This window comes from Manis javanica, chromosome 17, assembly GCF_040802235.1.
Source record: "Manis javanica isolate MJ-LG chromosome 17, MJ_LKY, whole genome shotgun sequence".
In the NCBI taxonomy this organism is placed as follows: Eukaryota; Metazoa; Chordata; class Mammalia; order Pholidota; family Manidae; genus Manis; species Manis javanica.
In genome coordinates, this window is record NC_133172.1 from 47,391,983 (window position 1) to 47,408,422 (window position 16,440).

Here is a 16,440-nt window from a genome sequence, read left to right on the forward strand (position 1 = left end):
AAAGACGGGGTCGGCTCTGAAGGGTGAGACGGGGGATTCCTGAGTCCCGAAGAGCCGTCCGGGCTGGGGTGGGAGAAAGATATCAAGGTCCATTGTACTGACGCAGTTGATGGGGACAAGGGGCGGGACACTCCGCAAACTTGGAATGACAACGCCGCAGAATTCGGCGACAGAGTGCCAGATTCTTTCCTCCCCACCCCCTCCTATCTGCACTCTCTACCCCGAGCATCACTGTGCCCACGGCCATCACCTTCTAGGACTCTCCCGGCCCACACCACGGTGCGCACGGGCGATTTCTCCCAAAGAACAAAGGAAACGGAGGGCCTGAAAAGGGTGGAACTCAAACCTAGGTCACCTTTCCCACCGCACTTGTCCCCACACAAAGCAATCTCAGCCGCGATCCGAGCCCCGCCCCGTGAGTTCGCACGTGGCCCCCACCTGACCTGGAGCCGGGAGGCGGAGTAGGGCGGGGCGGGCGGCAAGCGCAGCACTTTCTGCGGCTTTGACGAGCTCGCGGCAGCCGGCCCGAGCGCTTAACGGGTATGAGACTGCGCCATGCAGGAAGCTTCAGCCGCGCTGCCCACGGAGCCGGGCCCCAGCCCCGTGCCCGCCTTCCTCGGCAAGTTGTGGGCGCTGGTGGGTGACCCGGGCACCGACCACCTTATCCGCTGGAGCCCGGTGAGGGCTGGGGCCCCTCGACTCCCTCAGTGGTCCCCGGGATCCCTCCGTATCAGTGAACATCCATTCCCACCAAACCCCACCTGGAACAAGGCTTGTGGGTCCCTCGATCCAGCCGTCCAGGGTGATTTGCTTTGGAGGGGGTGTGTGACATGGGAGTGAGACAACTTCCTCAGGGCGGAGGAAAGGGTAGACACCTTCTGAAGACCTAGAGCCCGAGGGATGTTAGAGGTCTTTTAGTTCCCACCGCATCCCATCAGACAGATCGGGAAAGAGAGGTCAGAAAAATGGAAAAGCTGAGTCTGATTGTAGTTCTTAGTCTCCTCGCGGGTCTGGGACCCATCTGGGGCTGGAACCCAGGTCTGGCCTCTACTCCTCCTGATAACCACTACTGAGTCTGGGTCGGGTTGGGGTAGGGATTCACTGTGGTCCCCCCAGGCTAAGCCTCCGAGCTGGTTCTGGCCTGGCCTCGTCCCATGTCCCCATGAACAGTAGGCACGGTCCCAGAGTGAGTGCGAGTGTGTGTGCGCGCGCGCCAGAGCGCGCGCCTGTCCGTGGGCGGGCACCGCTCACGAAGCCGTCTGGTCTCCGCCCGCATGGTGGGTGGGTGGGCGGGCGGCGTTCTCGGCAGAGCGGGACCAGTTTCCTCGTAAGCGACCAGAGCCGCTTCGCCAAGGAAGTGCTGCCCCAATACTTCAAGCACAGCAACATGGCGAGCTTTGTGCGGCAACTCAACATGTGTGAGTCCCTAGTGCTGGGAGGGAAGCAGGTGTGGGTGACCTGATGCGCAGGAATGGGGCAATTTACTCCTCCACTCCCTACTCCCTAGATGGCTTCCGGAAGGTAGTGAGCATCGAACAGGGCGGCCTGCTCAGGCCTGAGCGCGACTACGTTGAGTTCCAGCACCCAAGCTTCGTGCGCGGCCGTGAGCAACTACTGGAACGCGTGCGGCGCAAGGTAGGGGCGCCTGCGGGAACCAGCAAACCCGAGTGGAAGGAGGTTTGGGGACGTCTGGCCGGGTTCTGTGCGATGCTGACATGATGGTGCCTCCTACTGCAGGTGCCTGCGCTGCGCAGCGATGACGGCCGCTGGCGCCCGGAGGACATGGGCCGGCTGCTGGGAGAGGTGCACTCTTTGCGGGGAGTGCAGGAGAGCACCGAGGCGCGGCTGCGGGAGCTCAGGCAGTGCGGAGGAGGGGGCAAAGGAGGGCGGGGAGGTGGGAAGAGGATCCGGGCCAGAGGACACTGGCCGCCGGGTGGTTCTAGGCAGCTCCTTCTCTCTTGCCTTGGAACCTCCATCCAGACAAATGGGCTGAGCTGGGGAACTCTGCTCTCTATCGATGGATAATCAGCCCAGAGGTTGTGGGTTCAGGCCTGCCACTCTGTGTAGTGGGCGGGGTGGTGACTGGGCGAACTTCCAGATGCTTCAGCACACTCCCCCCACCTTCCCCCAGGCAGAACGAGATCTTATGGAGGGAGGTGGTGACTCTCCAGCAGAGCCACAGTCAGCAGCACCGGGTCATTGGCAAGGTGTTCCTCTCCTCCTACCCCACTTCCCTCTCCCATTCCTGAATACCACCTCCTCCCCCAGCCCTCAGACACATCTGGAAGTGCCATGTTAGGATGGGGGCAAGGCCTAAAGTAATTAATCCTTTGCTTCCTCTTCAGCTGATCCAGTGCCTCTTTGGACCACTTCAGGCGGGGTCTGGCAGTACAGCAGCTAAGAGAAAACTGTGAGAAAAAGCCAGGGATACCCACTGCTCCCCATCCCCACCCCTTTCCAGACCCCTCCCTGCCAGAGGCCCCACACAGGAACTTCTTCACCTGGAATCTACATTGCTCCCCTGACTATAGCTTTCCTCACCCCATGGCCATCTCCCCAAGAGCCCTCTTCCAGGACTTTCCCCCTCTCCCCTCAACTCCACCATCAAGTACCCTACTCCAAGATCCCTCTGTACCAGGAAGCAAATTTGAGGGAAATTTCTACCCTGGCAGCCCCTTCCCTTTCATCCCAAACCCTCCAAACAGCAGGGGGTCTAGGGCTCAAACCATACTCCCTCCCACCCCTCTCTACCCCCAAAGGGCCTCTTTATCTGGGAGGAGCCCATTCTGCCTCCAGCATGTGACTGATGCCCTGGCAACAGGCCTCAGCTCTGCTGACTTGGCTGCTGGGGCCTGTGGGAGGGAGGTGCAGGCGGAGGGGCATGCACAGGAACCTGCCCCACCCCCTGCACAGATCCCTGGTGCTGGATGAGGGGAGCTCATGCCCAACACCAGCCAAATTCAACACCTGCCATCTACCTGGTACCCTCCTGCAGGACCCCTACTTTACCCAGTCGGTAGGTTTTTGTTGCCCCTCCCTTCTCTAGGGCACAGCTGGGCCTGTGGAGAGCCTATTCCTTTTCCCAAAAGATAGAAGCCAGCTTTCCACCTGACCAGACCAGGCTCCCCAGCATAGACTGAGCTTCCCCTCTCAAACCTTGTCCTAGACCTGGTCCATGTGGGTACTGTTTGGGTTCTGGTTCTCCCTGTGGTTTAAGGTGAAGGATTGAGCCTAGGTTTCTACTTTCAGCCCCTCCCAGAAACCACACTGGGCCTCAGCAACCGTCACAGGGCCAGAGGCCCTATTATATCTGACATCAGTGAAGATTCTCCATCCCCTGATGAAGATTCTCCCTCCAGTGGTGGCAAGAGGTAAAGAGGACAGGGGTTGCTGTCTGGGGAGCCTGGCAGCCCAGATGGTTGGGAGGGGAGGAGGAAAGGTCAGTGCCAGGGTCTGGTTGAAGCTTTTCTCTGGTGCAGGGAGAAAGGCCTGGCACTGCTCAAGGAAGAGCCAGCCAGCCCAGGAGGGGAAGGTGAGGCCGGGCTGGCCCTGGCCCCAACCGAGTGTGACTTATGCGTGACAGCCCCCCCTCAACTGCCTGTGGCTGTGGTGCAGGCCATCCTGGAAGGGAAAGGGAGCTTCAGCCCTGAAGGGCCCAGCAGCGCCCAACAGCCTGAACAAAAGGGTCTCAGGGAAGTACCTGACAGGTGAGCAAAGAGCCCATTCTTGACTGAGCCACTTTCGCAGATAGACCAGCGCTAACTAGCCCTCCAAACTTCCAGCCTTGTCTGCCCCTTGGTGGTGGGGAGGGAGGTTGAGTACTTAACAATAGGACCTGTCTTCTCAAAGTTGCTTTAAGAAGTACCAGCATCAAAGTCCCCCAGAAAGTAGAAATTCCCATCAGGTCAATCAGCATCTCTGGTAGGGCTCAGGAATCTGCATTTAAACGAGTTCATTGGGGTGACTGTAAAGTACAGAGTAGTTTAAGAACCACTGGTATTGGCAGCTGCATAGGAAGGGGACATATCCCAAGACCTCAGTGCCATAATCCAAACATCAGGCCAAAGGTAGGAGGCAGAAGCATTCTCTACATACTCCTCTATGTGGGAGGTCCTTCCTAGCATGTTGTAATTGTTGTCAGGTTTAAATCCTGATGTATCCAGGTTCCTTGAGGGTGAGCCAACATCAGTTCTCTTTGCACAGGGGACCTCTGGGCCTGGGGAGGGGGGTCCGGAGCCCAGAGAGTCTGCTGCCTCCAGTGCTGCTTCAGACCTCCCCTGAAAGTGTGGAGCCTACAGGGACACTGGATGTGAGTACCTTCAGCAGGGTAGGGATATGGGGCTCAGTGGGGTCCAGCTGTGTGTACAGACTGGGAGGGCACCATTGACACAGAGCTCCTCCCAGGTGCTAAGCCCCAGCCTCCAAGGGCGAGAATGGTCGCTAATGGACTTGGACATGGAGCTGTCCCTGGTAAGATGGGGGTGGGTTGGGCAAACCCTTTGGTCCATGGCTGTTCTCTCCCAAAGCCCAGCTCTCCTCCTCAGCTCCCAGGGTTCCCCCATGCAGATGCAGCCCTTGGTTCCAGAGAGGGGTGAGACTGAGCTGACGATCAAGGGGTTAAATTCTCCAGTCTCAGGTAATAATGGTTGTGGTGACTCAAGACCTGGGGAAGGCCCTGACTGGTGAGCTAACACAATTGGTTGGGCTGGGGAGTTTGGAGGGAAATCCCCAAAACTCAGGCTGCCCTTTAGAGAGCTACTAAGCCACCCATCCCGTCACTACTGGGTGAGAGTGGGGAGGTTAAGAATGGATGTTTCATCCTAACTGACCACAGGGCAGGGCAGGTAAGGCTCTTCTTCCCCAAAGAAAGGCAGGAGACAGGTTTCTCCCAGCTGAGCACAGCCCCACTCCTTGTAGGGAAGGACTCCACTCTTGGAGCACCACTCCTGCTGGATGTCCAAGCAGCTTTGGGAGGCCCAGCCCTCTGCCTGCCGGGAGCTTTAACCATTTACAACGCCCCAGAGAGCCGGGCTTCCTACCTGGGCCCTGGGGCCAATCTCTCCGCATGAGACCTGCTCTACTCTGAAGCCAGCCTGGCTGAGGGGGCTGACCTGCAGCAGCACGCCTTTCTCTGCTTCCTGGTGCCCCTTTGCAAAGGCGGAGCAAAAGCCCCTTAAGTTTTGCAACCCCTCTCCATTACCGAGCCCTGCACATAAACCGCAGTTTTGTGTGTGTGTGTTTCTGGCCTCTTTTCTCTACAGATCAGGGAGCCCTAAAGTCATGGGTGGTGGTGGGGAGGAGGTGTGCTTTGCATTTGCAAAAGCGCCCAGATCCTAGGGTTTAATGGAGGAACCCCTGGAGAGTGGAGGTGCTTGGGGAGCCAGCCGTTAATTCTGCTTAGGCCCTCATCTCCCGGGCCCAGATCCAGGGCTGCGAGTGGCCACTGTAACTTCCGAGAATCAAGGGTTCCTGAGGTCACAGTGCATCCGCTATGATCCTGGGTAGCGGGCCTCGTTCTCTGAGCCTTATCTGTGGCAGGCAGAGAGGGGTCGACGAGAGGATAGGCCTGGAAATTGCCAGGCCCAGAGTGGGCGCTGGATACTCGGGGCCGCGAGCCGAACTGCTCTCTTCGCATCTCCTCTGGTGCTCCCGGAGTGGGATGAAAAAGTTGACTACTTATACAAGCACAGGCGGTGCGCGGCCAATGCGGTTAGTCTCCTGACGTCCTCAAGAACGAATCCGTCCCGCAACCCCTCCCGGTTCCCAGCAGCCCTGGCCGTCCCGCCCCCGCCACAGCTGCTGCCCCCACCCCCACCCGGCGGTGTCCTTTCTGCGTCGTCATCTGCCGCGCAGAAGCTCTACCAGTGAGTGGGGCTTCCCGGAACGAATCGGACCGGGGCCCCCCCACCTGACCCAGCTGGGGGCGGGGGTAGAAACAGATTGAGCAGAATCCGCGCCCCACCACCACAAGCTGCGCTCGAAGGTCTGTGAGCTCCGCCCCTCCGCAGAACTCCAGCTCTGGGGCTGGGTGGAGGGGAGACGGGGCGGGGGCGGGGGAGACGGGGCGGGGGCGGGGGGGACGGGAAAAACCGGCTGTCGCACATGCGCAAGGGCTCCCTCAGTTTCCCACAGACCTAGTGTCCTAGTGAAAGAGTCTGGGCAGCGAGGTGGCAAGATGGTCCCAAACCCCTCTCCATACCTCGCACCTGGAGCCGCCTGGTGTTTCGGAAGGACCTGGCCTGTGGCCCTTGAAGGACTGGTCTCGGTATAACTTCTGAGCTATATAAACTCTCAGAGGGAGGTCCCAGACTAGCTGGGGTCTCTGCACCGCAGACAGGACAAGGGGCAGGGCTTGGACTAATTAGGGGAGGAATCTAACATAAAAATAACTTGGGAAGGAGTGAGAGGGGCCAATCCAATTTAGGCACCTCCCTTACACCTGTACAGAGCAGGTTCTGTCCCCTCTCCCTTTCTGCCCCCGTGATTGGGAGGACAGTCTTGGGAAGACTGCTGAAGCGGGCAGAGGGTCCATGTGTACAGTGCAGCGATGTCAGTGTGGTGAGAGTACATGCTGTTCACTGGGTTGCATAAGGAGAACGAACCAGTCTGCCTTTGGAACACTCATGGTCCATGTTGGGGTTGCAACATGGTGGTGTAAGGGGGGGCAGGGGCAGGGCCTGTCCTGGAAAGATGGACCTCAGGCTCTCAGCACTATGTACTTTGGGTGCAGAGGGGATTCTGGGCTCTCCAGGGTTCAAGCTGGAGATAAAAGACTAGACTAAGTAAGTGGTGAGGATGACAAATATTCAGCAGACAGACTGGAAAGGACTTGACTGTAAGATGAGTGTGGGGTATTGGGACCAATTGTAGGTCTTTCTGCCCGTTATAGCTGGAAAGCAGGCTGGGAGAGAAATTAGTTTGAATAAACTAGTTCTGTATGCGGCATCAGCTGGTGACGATGTGTGTGTGGCGGCAGTGGGGGGTGGGGGACTGGCTAATTCAGGAGAGAAGTCCCGACTTGGGAGAGCGTTCATAGAAGATAGGTTCCTGGGAGAGAGAAGAGGAGAGCCATAGCTGATTATTTAGGGACGGAAGAAGCCTGAGGAGGAGACTAGAAAGAAGTTCTGGGTAGGCAGGAGCACAAGGAGTCCGGTGCTGCGGAGCTATCTGGCTGCCGGGGTGAAGGTGAATTTAGATCCCAGCCACGTGCGCTCACTGGAACCCTGGAAGAAAGATCAAGGGCAGGAGAGCCCAGGCCTCCACTCTCTCTCTCCCCCCCTCCCTCATGCAGCCCCAACCATGGGTAATGCTCAGGAGCGCCCGTCAGAGACGATCGACCGCGAGCGAAAACGCCTGGTAGAAACGCTGCAGGTGGACTCCGGGCTGCTGCTGGACGCGCTGCTGGCGCGTGGTGTGCTCACCGGGCCCGAATACGAGGCATTGGACGAACTGCCTGATGCTGAGCGCAGGGTTCGCCGCCTGCTGCTTCTAGTGCAGAGCAAGGGTGAGGCGGCCTGCCAGGAGCTGCTGCTCTGCGCCCAGCGTGCCACACGCGCACCGGACCCCACCTGGGACTGGCAGCACGTGAGCACTGGTGAGCGCGGGGGGCGGGGCCTATGCCAGCAAGGGGCGTGGCCTGTAGAGACCCGGCCCCGGGTCTCCCCGAAAGATGGGCGTGTGCAGAGGTGTAAATTAAGCCCGAGACACTCCCACCACCACTACAGGCTACCGGGAACGCAGCTACGACCCTCCATGCCCAGGCCACTGGAAGCCTGAGGCACTCGGCTCTGGAACTGCATGTCCCCGGATGCCCAGAGCTTCGGACCACGACGATGCTAGGGGTCCTGAGGGCTCCGAGGCAGGGCAATCCGGAACTCTCGAGGAGCCCGAGCCAGAGCTGGAAACTGAGGCTTCTGAAGAGATTGACACGGAGTTGGAACCCCAAATGGATCCAGAACCAGAGCCTGAACTTGAACAGGAGCCCGACCCAGAGCCAGAGCCCGACTGCGAGGCTGGGGACGAATCTGAAGGTATGAGGTTGCCCAAACTCTGTGCCTGGCTGTCCGGAAGGCAGAACCCACCTGACTGGCCACTTTCCTCCTTTCATCTCTAGATTCCTGAATGCCAGAGCACTGACAGGCTGCTCTCCACCCAAGCTGGATAGGACCTAGGATCCCGTCCAGGCCAGTTGCAAACCACTAAGGCTCGATCTGGCCCAGTATCACTGCAAGTGAATAAACTTGGGAGGGTTGGCTTGGGCTTGCTCTGTGATTTTGGTTCTTTGCCCAGGAACAGGGTATGGATCCCTGCCTCTGAGTCCTAGTGACCTGGGCAGCCCTGTGCCCCACTGCTCAGTCCTCAGCCTCATTCTGTCCTCAATATCTCAAGCTGCATCCTTGGAGACCCCACACCCAGGCTCCCAGAGGGATAAGGGCTACAACACCTGGGCCCTTTTACCCTCATGAACAATTCAGGGGATTGTGTAGTCACTAGTCCTACCCCATGTAAGCCCCTGGGCCTGATGCACAGAGCCAGGGCAGAGGACTTCTCTTCACTTTGGGAGGGCTTGAGCACACAGCGTAGGGAAGTAAAATTAGTAGAGAGAAAGAGGACGAGATCTTGAGTAGACAGAGCCCACACACTTCATCGTAATTGTTTTAATTGGCTTCTCTCTGGACTGGGAGCTCAATGAGGGTTCTGACCAGTAACTGGCACAGAGAAGGTGCTCTATACATGTTCACTGACTAAATGAATAGGGGCTTCCCAGCTCCATTTCTTGGTTTCACATATGGGAAAACTAAGGCCAAGAGTGGGAGTGGGCCTGGGTCCATGTCACACAACTGAGTCTGAGGTGAAACTGGAAGCAACAACTCTCCTGGTCCAGGAGGTGCTCAGGACTTGGGACACCAGCTAGGGTGTCCCCCTCAGGCTTGATAGGGCTGCTACCAGGCTATGTCAGCCTCTGCCAGAGAACAGCTGTGAGGGTGTGAGCAAAGACAGGAACAGCACAGGCCAGTGGAGGGGTGGGAGCAGGGCCAGGTGAGCCCTTGGGCTCCACTCACACAGCCTAAGACTGTGTGCGTGTGCCTAGGTGTGATGACAGTGGGGCTAGGAACAGTCAGTGCCTTCCAGAGGAGCCCTGGTCCCTCCATGGAACCTTCAGGAGCTGCTGCCTCCCAGCCCCAAAAGTAGAGCATATAAATAGGGAATAAATATGTGACCAGTGGGAGAGGCAAAATGCTGGAAAGCACACCCCAGCCCAACTGGGTCTCCACTACCCCTTGAATCTCTATGAAAGCCAGGACCTCAGGCTCAGGCAATCACCCCAGGAGAAGGGTGCCCCCCACCAAGACCCAGTGAGAGGTAGACAGCACGAAAGCTGAAGGAGCACCAAGGGGCCACGTGGGGGAAGGGAGCCTGAATTATGCAGACACCCAAAGTCATCTCATACAAAAACAAGTTTCTACTCCCAAACCAACCCCCATCCCCACCCATGCTCAGCTTCCTTCCTGCCCCCAAGCTTCCCCTCTGCTCAACATTGAGAACTGGAGGCAGAAGGGCAGACTCAAGTTTGCCTGACATTCATAGTGCTGCTGCTTCTAAGGCCCCAGGGAGGCTACCAAGGGACACAACTCCCCTGATGTTGCCATTCCTCCCTCCTGGAAGGCTCCTGTGCCCCCAGTTCAACAAGAAACACCCAGGCTGTGGAAACAGAGCAGCCAGCTTCATGTTCTGGAGCTTATCTATAACCTTCTATCCAGAATCTTTGTCTTTAGCCCTCAACCAGCATCAGTCAGGCAGCAGGCGGCCTAGCTCTGCCTCATCCAGCCGATTGGTGGCCATGATGTGTTCCAGCTGCTGCTGGTAGCGCGCCAAGTCCTGCATGAAGTGGGGTACCCGGGTATTGTCCAGGACCCCATGGGGCCGCAGGTGGTCCACATCCTCATAGGATACCTAGAGGAAGGAAGCTGTGCCTCAGTAGTAGGCAGAGCACCCTGGCTTCCAGACAGCTGGTCCCATCTCTCTATCAACAGCTCACTGTCCTTGCTCCTGGAACTTCTCTTTCTCCCCTCTAGATCCACTCCCAATGTTATGCACCCTGAGGCTCAGTTCTGACCCCACACCCAACACCAAATCCTGAGTGCCAGCTTACGTGTCAGCCTCACCCTCCTTACAGCTACATAGGTCAGCTTCCAGGGAAGCGGCCTGGAATCTGACCCTCCACTCAGAGTGGCCACTGAGTTAAAGGGATTCCACTCTCTGAAGAGCTCTCTCCAGCTTGCCCCCTGCCTCTCCACCTGGCCCCTGCTGGCTTAGGCCAGACCACCATCAATTCTGCATTAGTGTTCGGAATGATGGTCTCTCCCTCCCCCACCACTCCCTTCCCTAGGCACCTCTCTCCATCCATCTCCCCTATGACATCCAGAGGGAGCCCTGTAAATCAAACATTCATACCACTTCTCTGCTTAAAGCTCCTGATTGATTCCCCATTGCATCTGATGAAATCCACCTTCCTCAACCTGACACAAATACCCAGGGCCAGAGACTTGGTCTCTGGGGTCAATTCTCCAGCCTCCTTCCCCAGGTCTTCCTGACTTCCCTTGGTCTGAATACTCACCTCCTTTAAGATGCAGTCACACACCTGTGGGCCAGGTTAAGTACCTGCTTTTGGCTGCTAGACTGTCATTTCATCTTCTGTGCTCACCTCTGTCCACTATTCTGCCACCAGGGAAGTCTGGCACCCAGTCTTCAGTCAGGCACCAATCAGAGACTCAGGGAATACTGACTGCATTGATGGGGAGAGCTAGCTGGGATCTCTGAAGGCCCCTCACCTTGCCCAGGGAGGTCAGCAGTGGGAAATCGATGGTCCGACGGTGCCGCAGAATGTGCACGATGCCATCCAGGTACACCTGATCCTTGCTGAAGCAGCCTGTGGGCAAAGGAGAGCTTTGAGCCCCTAGGCCTGAAGCCCTACCTTTGCTCCCCTCACACCCTGCCACGCCCACATGAGGGCACCCACCGGGCAGCGAGGTGTCTGTCTGGCCACGCTTGGCACGCACGCAGTACTCCCAGCGCACATCAGCATCCTGCACATAGCACGCCAGGTCCTGGAAGAGCTGGCGGAAGGACATGCGTGCAGCGCGATGGATGGTGTAGTACAGAAGCGCAGCACGCCACAGAAAGGGCTGCTTGCGGAACAGCACGCTGTGCAGGCTGGCCAGGCCCTCCTCGGTGGGGTTCGCTGGCCGCAGCCCATACTGCAGCCGGCCCTCTGTGCTGTGCCAGGGCTGCCGCGCATTATTCACTCCCCGCAGGTAGTGGGTGCCTGTGGGGAGGGTGAGCCGGAGGCAGCATTGGACGGGGCATCCAGGGGACCCACCTGCTGGCCTGTGCCCTGCTCCATCCTGCAGGTTCTTTAACCTGTGACTCAAACATCCTCGTGCCCTTAAATTCAAGCTCTCACAAGTTCTCCCCATGCCAGCCCCCACCCACTGCCTCAAACAAACGCATGCTTACCCAACCCCAGGCAGCAGAAAGACCCTCCTCAGTGAACTCTCACCCAAGTACCCAGAGTCTCACATGGGAGAGTCTTCCGTCATTTGTTCAGAGCTATACACACACACACTCCTCTCCCAAACTCATACTGCCCCCAGCTTCTCCCACGCTAGAGAGGAGCAGGAACTCACACACCACCCTTGCCCCACATCCTACGTGCCCATTTGGACAGTCATGTTGATATCCCCAACAAAAACCTCCTTTTGCTCACAGCAACAGAATTCTTGATGAGGAGGGACAGAGAAAGGAATAGTAATTAGTCTCCAATGCTCTCCTTTCCAGCTGGCCTATCTGCTCCTAAACCCAGCTCTGTGTGTCCTCAGCCAATTTCACTCTTAGGATCTGGCCTTCCAACCACCCTGGAGAGCCGGCATCTTGGCTGGACTAATGGGACTCTCAGGGTTCTCCCCCTGGCCTGCTTGGGATTCAACAGTCTTGCCCCACTGTCAAGGGAAATCAGAGGAAGTAGAGGGAGAAGATACCCAAAAAGAGCAAGAGATGAGGGTGAGCCCAGAGAGTGGGCAGGCATGTTCTGGCCTCCCTCTGTGAGCCAGAGGGAGGAGGTAGCTGCTCATGAAGGGAAAGGGCCCATCCTCCTCCGGAGGGAAGGGGAGAAAGAGAGGGGTGGGGTTACTGGGGCCCCTCACTCCACCCCCCCAGGTCCCAGCCCCCTCTCATCCCTACCCACCCAACCACCTACCCCCACTCTGACCTATCTCATGCCGCAGCATGCCCTCCAGCCAATATTGACGGGCTCCAGTCAGGTTGATGGCCAGTGTTGGTCGGCTGTTCTCCACCATCATCACTGCCTGGGACAGCAGGTCCTCACTCAGCTGCACCACAACCTGCAGGCAGCAGTATCCTAAGCCATAACCACCGGCTCTGGGGCCAGGGTACAGGTGGACCCACTGATGCCAAGAGCAGCCAGGCTGAACACTTAGCCAGGACACCCACCCTTCATCAGCTCTGCTCAGAGCCAGCTCCCAACTTACTGGGGCAGAGGCAGGGATAGGGGCTTGCCTGGGGTCACTAGTTGGCCAGGCGTGGACATGGGCCTGGCACCACCCACTTGGCAGCCTGGTTGGGGCATGTAGAAGAGGGGCCTCGCAGGAAAGGCAAGCTCACCTCCCCAACACAGCCCTCCTTCTGCATGTATTTGCGCACAATGGACCAGATCTGGCACTTGGTCAGCAGCTGGCCTCCAGTCGCAGCCTCAAAGTGTTCATAGGTACCAAACTTCTCCAGCACAGCCTCAATGATGCCAACTGCCTGCACACAGGGCCACATTGGCCGGTGAGGCCAGGCCTCTTGGGTGGTCAGGGCCAGGGTGAGGTGGGCAGGCTGGACTGACCTGATGGATGAACTGTCCAGAGGCCTCACAGTACTTCTCCAGCACAGCCATGGGCATGGGCTCCTGGTACTCGAACTGTGGGTTGTAGGTGTAATGGGACTGGAAGAACTTGTCCCGTTCACGGTCCATATTGGTTGGCCTCAGGGCCACCAACATGCAGGGGCTCCTGCTGGCACCACGGCCTGTATCCTTTCGAGTCTTAGCAATGTGAGGCAGGGAGGCCGCAGATCGCAGGATACCCCCACCTGGGTCCCGTCCCCGTCCAGGTGGGGCCCGACCTTGGGTGCTGCCCCCGCGCCGACCAGTACTATTTATGGTGAAAGTGCTCTCACTGCGACGCATGTGGCCACGGTGGCCCAAGTGCAGTTCTGAGAAGGGCTGCAGTTCAGGCCGGGGCTGCAGGGCTGAGGGGGCTGACAGAGAGAGGGGCAAGGCCAGGGAGCGAGGCCAGGGGTACAGCAGTGTCCCATCTCGGTCTGGGGGCTTCAGCCTATGGCCCAAGGATGAGGGACTGACTGGTGGGCTAGGGGGTGCCTGTTCATACACCTGAGCCCCTGAGTCCAGCACCATTCTGTCCTGGGGGTCACATCCAGCCGGGTCACTCCAACTCCCCACACTGTCGACTTCTGGGGACACAGAAGGGCATGTGGAGGCCAACATGAGTGGGTGTGGCCTGAGGCTCAGCAGGCCCTGTGCTCTACACTGCCTTTGCTAGGCCGTTGGTGGGCCCAGGGCCTGCTGCCAGGGATCTGGGTGGCTGCCTTCTTACCTGCACCCCAGTGTTCATTCCCTCCAGCAGACTCACCAAACAAGCTGGACTGGGGAAGCAGGAGGAAGAGTTTTACACGCCCATCTAGTGGTTCCTGAATCCCCTCAGCCTGTGAGCTCCTGAGAGCAAGGCCTGAGCCCCTACTCATGATTCTCATCCCTGTGCTCAGTACCCACCCAGACTGGGAGCTGGTACAGTGCTGCCTCAGCGGCTGGGATGATGGGTGAGGAGACCTCACTACAGACGGCATTTTCTCAGTCTCACCCCTCCCCTTCCACCTGGCTCCACCCACCCCCTCCAGCCCCTGTGGCCTCAGTCAGTTTGAGTGCCTGCGTGCCCCCTTGTTTATGCTCGCCCCTCCCCCTGGAATGCTCTCCCTGCTCTGTGCCATCTGTTCCAATCAAGAATAGAATCAGTTTGTGGGGAGCAGAGGGATTCTTTAGCAAATCCGAGCCAATCGTGGTCTGTCCCCTATCAGAGGCATCTTCAGTGGTCATCCAAGGCCAGAGGGGGCACTCACCCCCGACTCTGTACCAGGGTTCCGCCCCATACAGTCTCTCTCCACAGACTGACTGAAGGTTCCAACCTCTGAACTCCCTTGCCTGCTCAGGTGCACAATTCCAGTATTTCTCCTCTTTCCTACATCATTAATCTCTTCCTCTCCACTGGATTCTTTCCATCAGCATAAACACATGCTGTTATTTCTCCATCTTGAAAAACAAAGCCCTCATTTGACTCCATGCTCCTCCAGCTCCACTGCATCTCCCTCCAGCTGCTTGTCTCAACAAGGAACACCTCACAACACCTCAAGTCATCTGTACTCAGTCTCCAATTCCTTCTTTCCTGTTCTCTCTTAAATTGCACTCTAATTAGGCTTTTGTCCTCCACTTCTCATCAAAACTGATCTGACCAAGGTCACCAATGATCTTCATCTTGATCAGCAGCACATTGACATAATTAATCACTTCATTTTGGAAATATTTCTTCACTTGGCTTCCCAAATACACTCAAACATAGTTCTACCTCCCTGGCTCTTTGTTCTTGGTCTTCCTTGCTGGGCATCCCTGCCTACCCGACCTCTTCACACTGTAATGACCAAGGACTTGGAAACCTCCCCTCTTCTCCATTTATGCTCACAACCTAGGTGATTTCATCCACTCTCATGGTTTTAAATACATCAGCCCAGACTTCTGCCATAAGCGTCAGACCAGTATTGCCAATTCTTAATTCAACATATTTACCTGAATATATAACAAGTATCCCACACTGAATATGTCCCATCTGGAATGCTTTCCTCCATAAAACTGCAGGGGCACTCTCTCTTTCCTCAGATTTCTGCACCAATATGTTATTAGGAAAGCTTCCCTAACACAATCTCTATAAAATAGTGAATTTCCTTTCCCCTTCCCTCTACAATCTCCCCTTCCTTACATTGTTCTCTGAAGCAGTTATAACCATTTAAAGTAGAGTGTATGTGATTATTAGTTACCTGTTTTCTCTGACCCAGAACAACTGCCCAAGAGACCTTCTCAGAACTGGAATTATTCCTTCCCTGCACTTTGTTTCTCCATCTAGATATGATCCCACCCCCACCCCCCATCTCCCTCATTCTGCCTAGTGACCAGCTGTTAGAAAATATTTTAAGCTTCACTCCTAACTGTACACTTTTCTAGATTCCTCACTAGGCTCCAGGCCTCCACCTGGACCAATCTCCCCTTCTTTCATTCTACCTACCTCTTCACAACTACCAGAATATCCCCGTTTCAAATCTCAGGTCTTTCTGCCAAAAATGCCCTCCCAATGTCTCCCTGTAGCAAACTCCTGACCATTTTTCAGGGCTCGGTTTAGGCCTCACCTCCTCTTGGAAGACTTTCCGGCGTCTTAGAGAATCCCAGTGCCTAGACGGCTTCTTTGCCACCTAGGCTTTCACTATCGGAGTCTAGGTCCGTGTCCCCCCACCATTCCCTTAACTCCCCGAGAGCAGGGACGGGTCTGATTCACCCCCATGTCCCAAGCACCCAGCACTAGAGGCACAATGAATGAAAGATGGTTGGGGTAGGAGCCCAGACTGAAGGCGGAGACTGGTGACAAATGAGAAGGTGTGGCCTGCGCCAATAAGAAACTCCGAGAGGATAACGTAGAACAGCAGTCAATAGGGACAGAAGATCGAGGAGGGGCGTGACTTACAGCCAATAAGTGGCGGTGGAAGGGGCAAAGGGCGTGCCCAATAGAGGGCGGGGCCAGTGGACAATGGGCGGGGGTTCCCAGGTGGTGAGGAAAGGTCCCGTCGCGCATCTTATCGGACTTCGGAGGGTGGGGGGGATTCTGTCCGCGTGCCGCACCCCGACCTGTTCGCTCCTTTTCTCGTCGCTGCTGTTCCCGCTCCGCAACACAGGTTGCCGCTCGCCCAGCCCTCGGGAGCCGGCGCTGGTGACGTACGTACTCGGGCGCGCGCACGCTCACGGGAAGACGCGCGAATCGCGTCAACCTCTGTGGCTGCGCGCGCCTGAGAACACAGCTGGGGGTGGGGCCAGACAGCGCGCCGAGTCCGCCACCAGGTCACGCCTCTGGGCAGAGCGTTGTCTTAACTCCGCCCCCACCTCCCACGGGAGCCAGGCAGGTTTCGGGGCTTCAGGTGCTGCTACACTACCCGAGGCAGGCGGAGGAGACACGAGTTCACTGCCCAGCGTGGATATGTGGTAGTGTAGTCTGCGTACGGCGGCAGAAGCCCGAGTACTTGGAACCGCAGTCCACATACAAGTCT

At 57.2% G+C, this 16,440-nt stretch overlaps 3 protein-coding genes across 18 annotated transcripts; 2 read left to right on the top strand and 1 right to left on the bottom strand.

Moving 5' to 3' along the window:
- The first annotated feature begins 10 nt into the window (after positions 1 to 10).
- HSF4 (heat shock transcription factor 4) lies at positions 11 to 5,232 on the top strand. 8 transcript variants are annotated; one of them, XM_073225401.1, is made up of 13 exons: positions 11 to 678; positions 1,310 to 1,418; positions 1,508 to 1,635; positions 1,738 to 1,862; positions 2,132 to 2,207; positions 2,346 to 2,410; positions 2,996 to 3,016; positions 3,250 to 3,371; positions 3,480 to 3,532; positions 3,616 to 3,707; positions 4,204 to 4,309; positions 4,405 to 4,636; positions 4,918 to 5,232. In XM_073225401.1, exons 1-13 carry the CDS (start codon positions 556 to 558, stop codon positions 5,067 to 5,069), a joined length of 1,404 nt encoding a protein of 467 aa, XP_073081502.1. In that variant the 5' UTR covers positions 11 to 555; the 3' UTR covers positions 5,070 to 5,232. The 8 variants fall into 8 exon arrangements, with proteins under 8 accessions (XP_073081502.1, XP_073081504.1, XP_017504686.1 ...); XM_017649197.3 differs by lacking the exon at positions 3,480 to 3,532 and having other exon boundaries at positions 15 to 678; positions 2,914 to 3,016; positions 3,236 to 3,371; ... (1 more) ...; positions 4,405 to 4,470; positions 4,567 to 4,636; XM_017649196.3 differs by lacking the exon at positions 3,480 to 3,532 and having other exon boundaries at positions 16 to 678; positions 3,584 to 3,707; positions 4,405 to 4,470; positions 4,567 to 4,636.
- Positions 5,233 to 5,805: 573 nt separating this feature from the next.
- NOL3 (nucleolar protein 3) lies at positions 5,806 to 8,259 on the top strand. Of its 2 annotated transcripts, none has more exons than XM_037025408.2 (4): positions 5,806 to 5,983; positions 7,292 to 7,594; positions 7,725 to 8,030; positions 8,114 to 8,259. In XM_037025408.2, the coding sequence occupies exons 2-4, from the start codon at positions 7,300 to 7,302 to the stop codon at positions 8,119 to 8,121; spliced, it is 609 nt and encodes a 202-aa protein (XP_036881303.2). In that variant the 5' UTR covers positions 5,806 to 5,983; positions 7,292 to 7,299; the 3' UTR covers positions 8,122 to 8,259. The 2 variants fall into 2 exon arrangements, with proteins under 2 accessions (XP_036881303.2, XP_017504645.3); XM_017649156.3 differs by lacking the exon at positions 5,806 to 5,983 and adding an exon at positions 6,124 to 6,265.
- A 383-nt stretch (positions 8,260 to 8,642) lies between these two features.
- On the bottom strand, positions 8,643 to 16,158 carry MATCAP1 (microtubule associated tyrosine carboxypeptidase 1). Of its 8 annotated transcripts, none has more exons than XM_073225399.1 (8): positions 16,025 to 16,074; positions 13,677 to 13,725; positions 12,908 to 13,533; positions 12,682 to 12,825; positions 12,269 to 12,401; positions 11,021 to 11,326; positions 10,833 to 10,930; positions 8,643 to 9,954 (listed from the first exon to the last, which is right to left on the bottom strand). In XM_073225399.1, the coding sequence occupies exons 3-8, from the start codon at positions 13,475 to 13,477 to the stop codon at positions 9,790 to 9,792; spliced, it is 1,416 nt and encodes a 471-aa protein (XP_073081500.1). In that variant the 5' UTR covers positions 13,478 to 13,533; positions 13,677 to 13,725; positions 16,025 to 16,074; the 3' UTR covers positions 8,643 to 9,789. The 8 variants fall into 8 exon arrangements, with proteins under 8 accessions (XP_073081500.1, XP_017504705.3, XP_017504706.2 ...); XM_017649216.3 differs by lacking the exon at positions 16,025 to 16,074 and adding an exon at positions 15,864 to 15,983 and having other exon boundaries at positions 12,269 to 12,365; XM_017649217.3 differs by lacking the exon at positions 16,025 to 16,074 and adding an exon at positions 15,864 to 15,983.
- Positions 16,159 to 16,440: the final 282 nt, after the last annotated feature.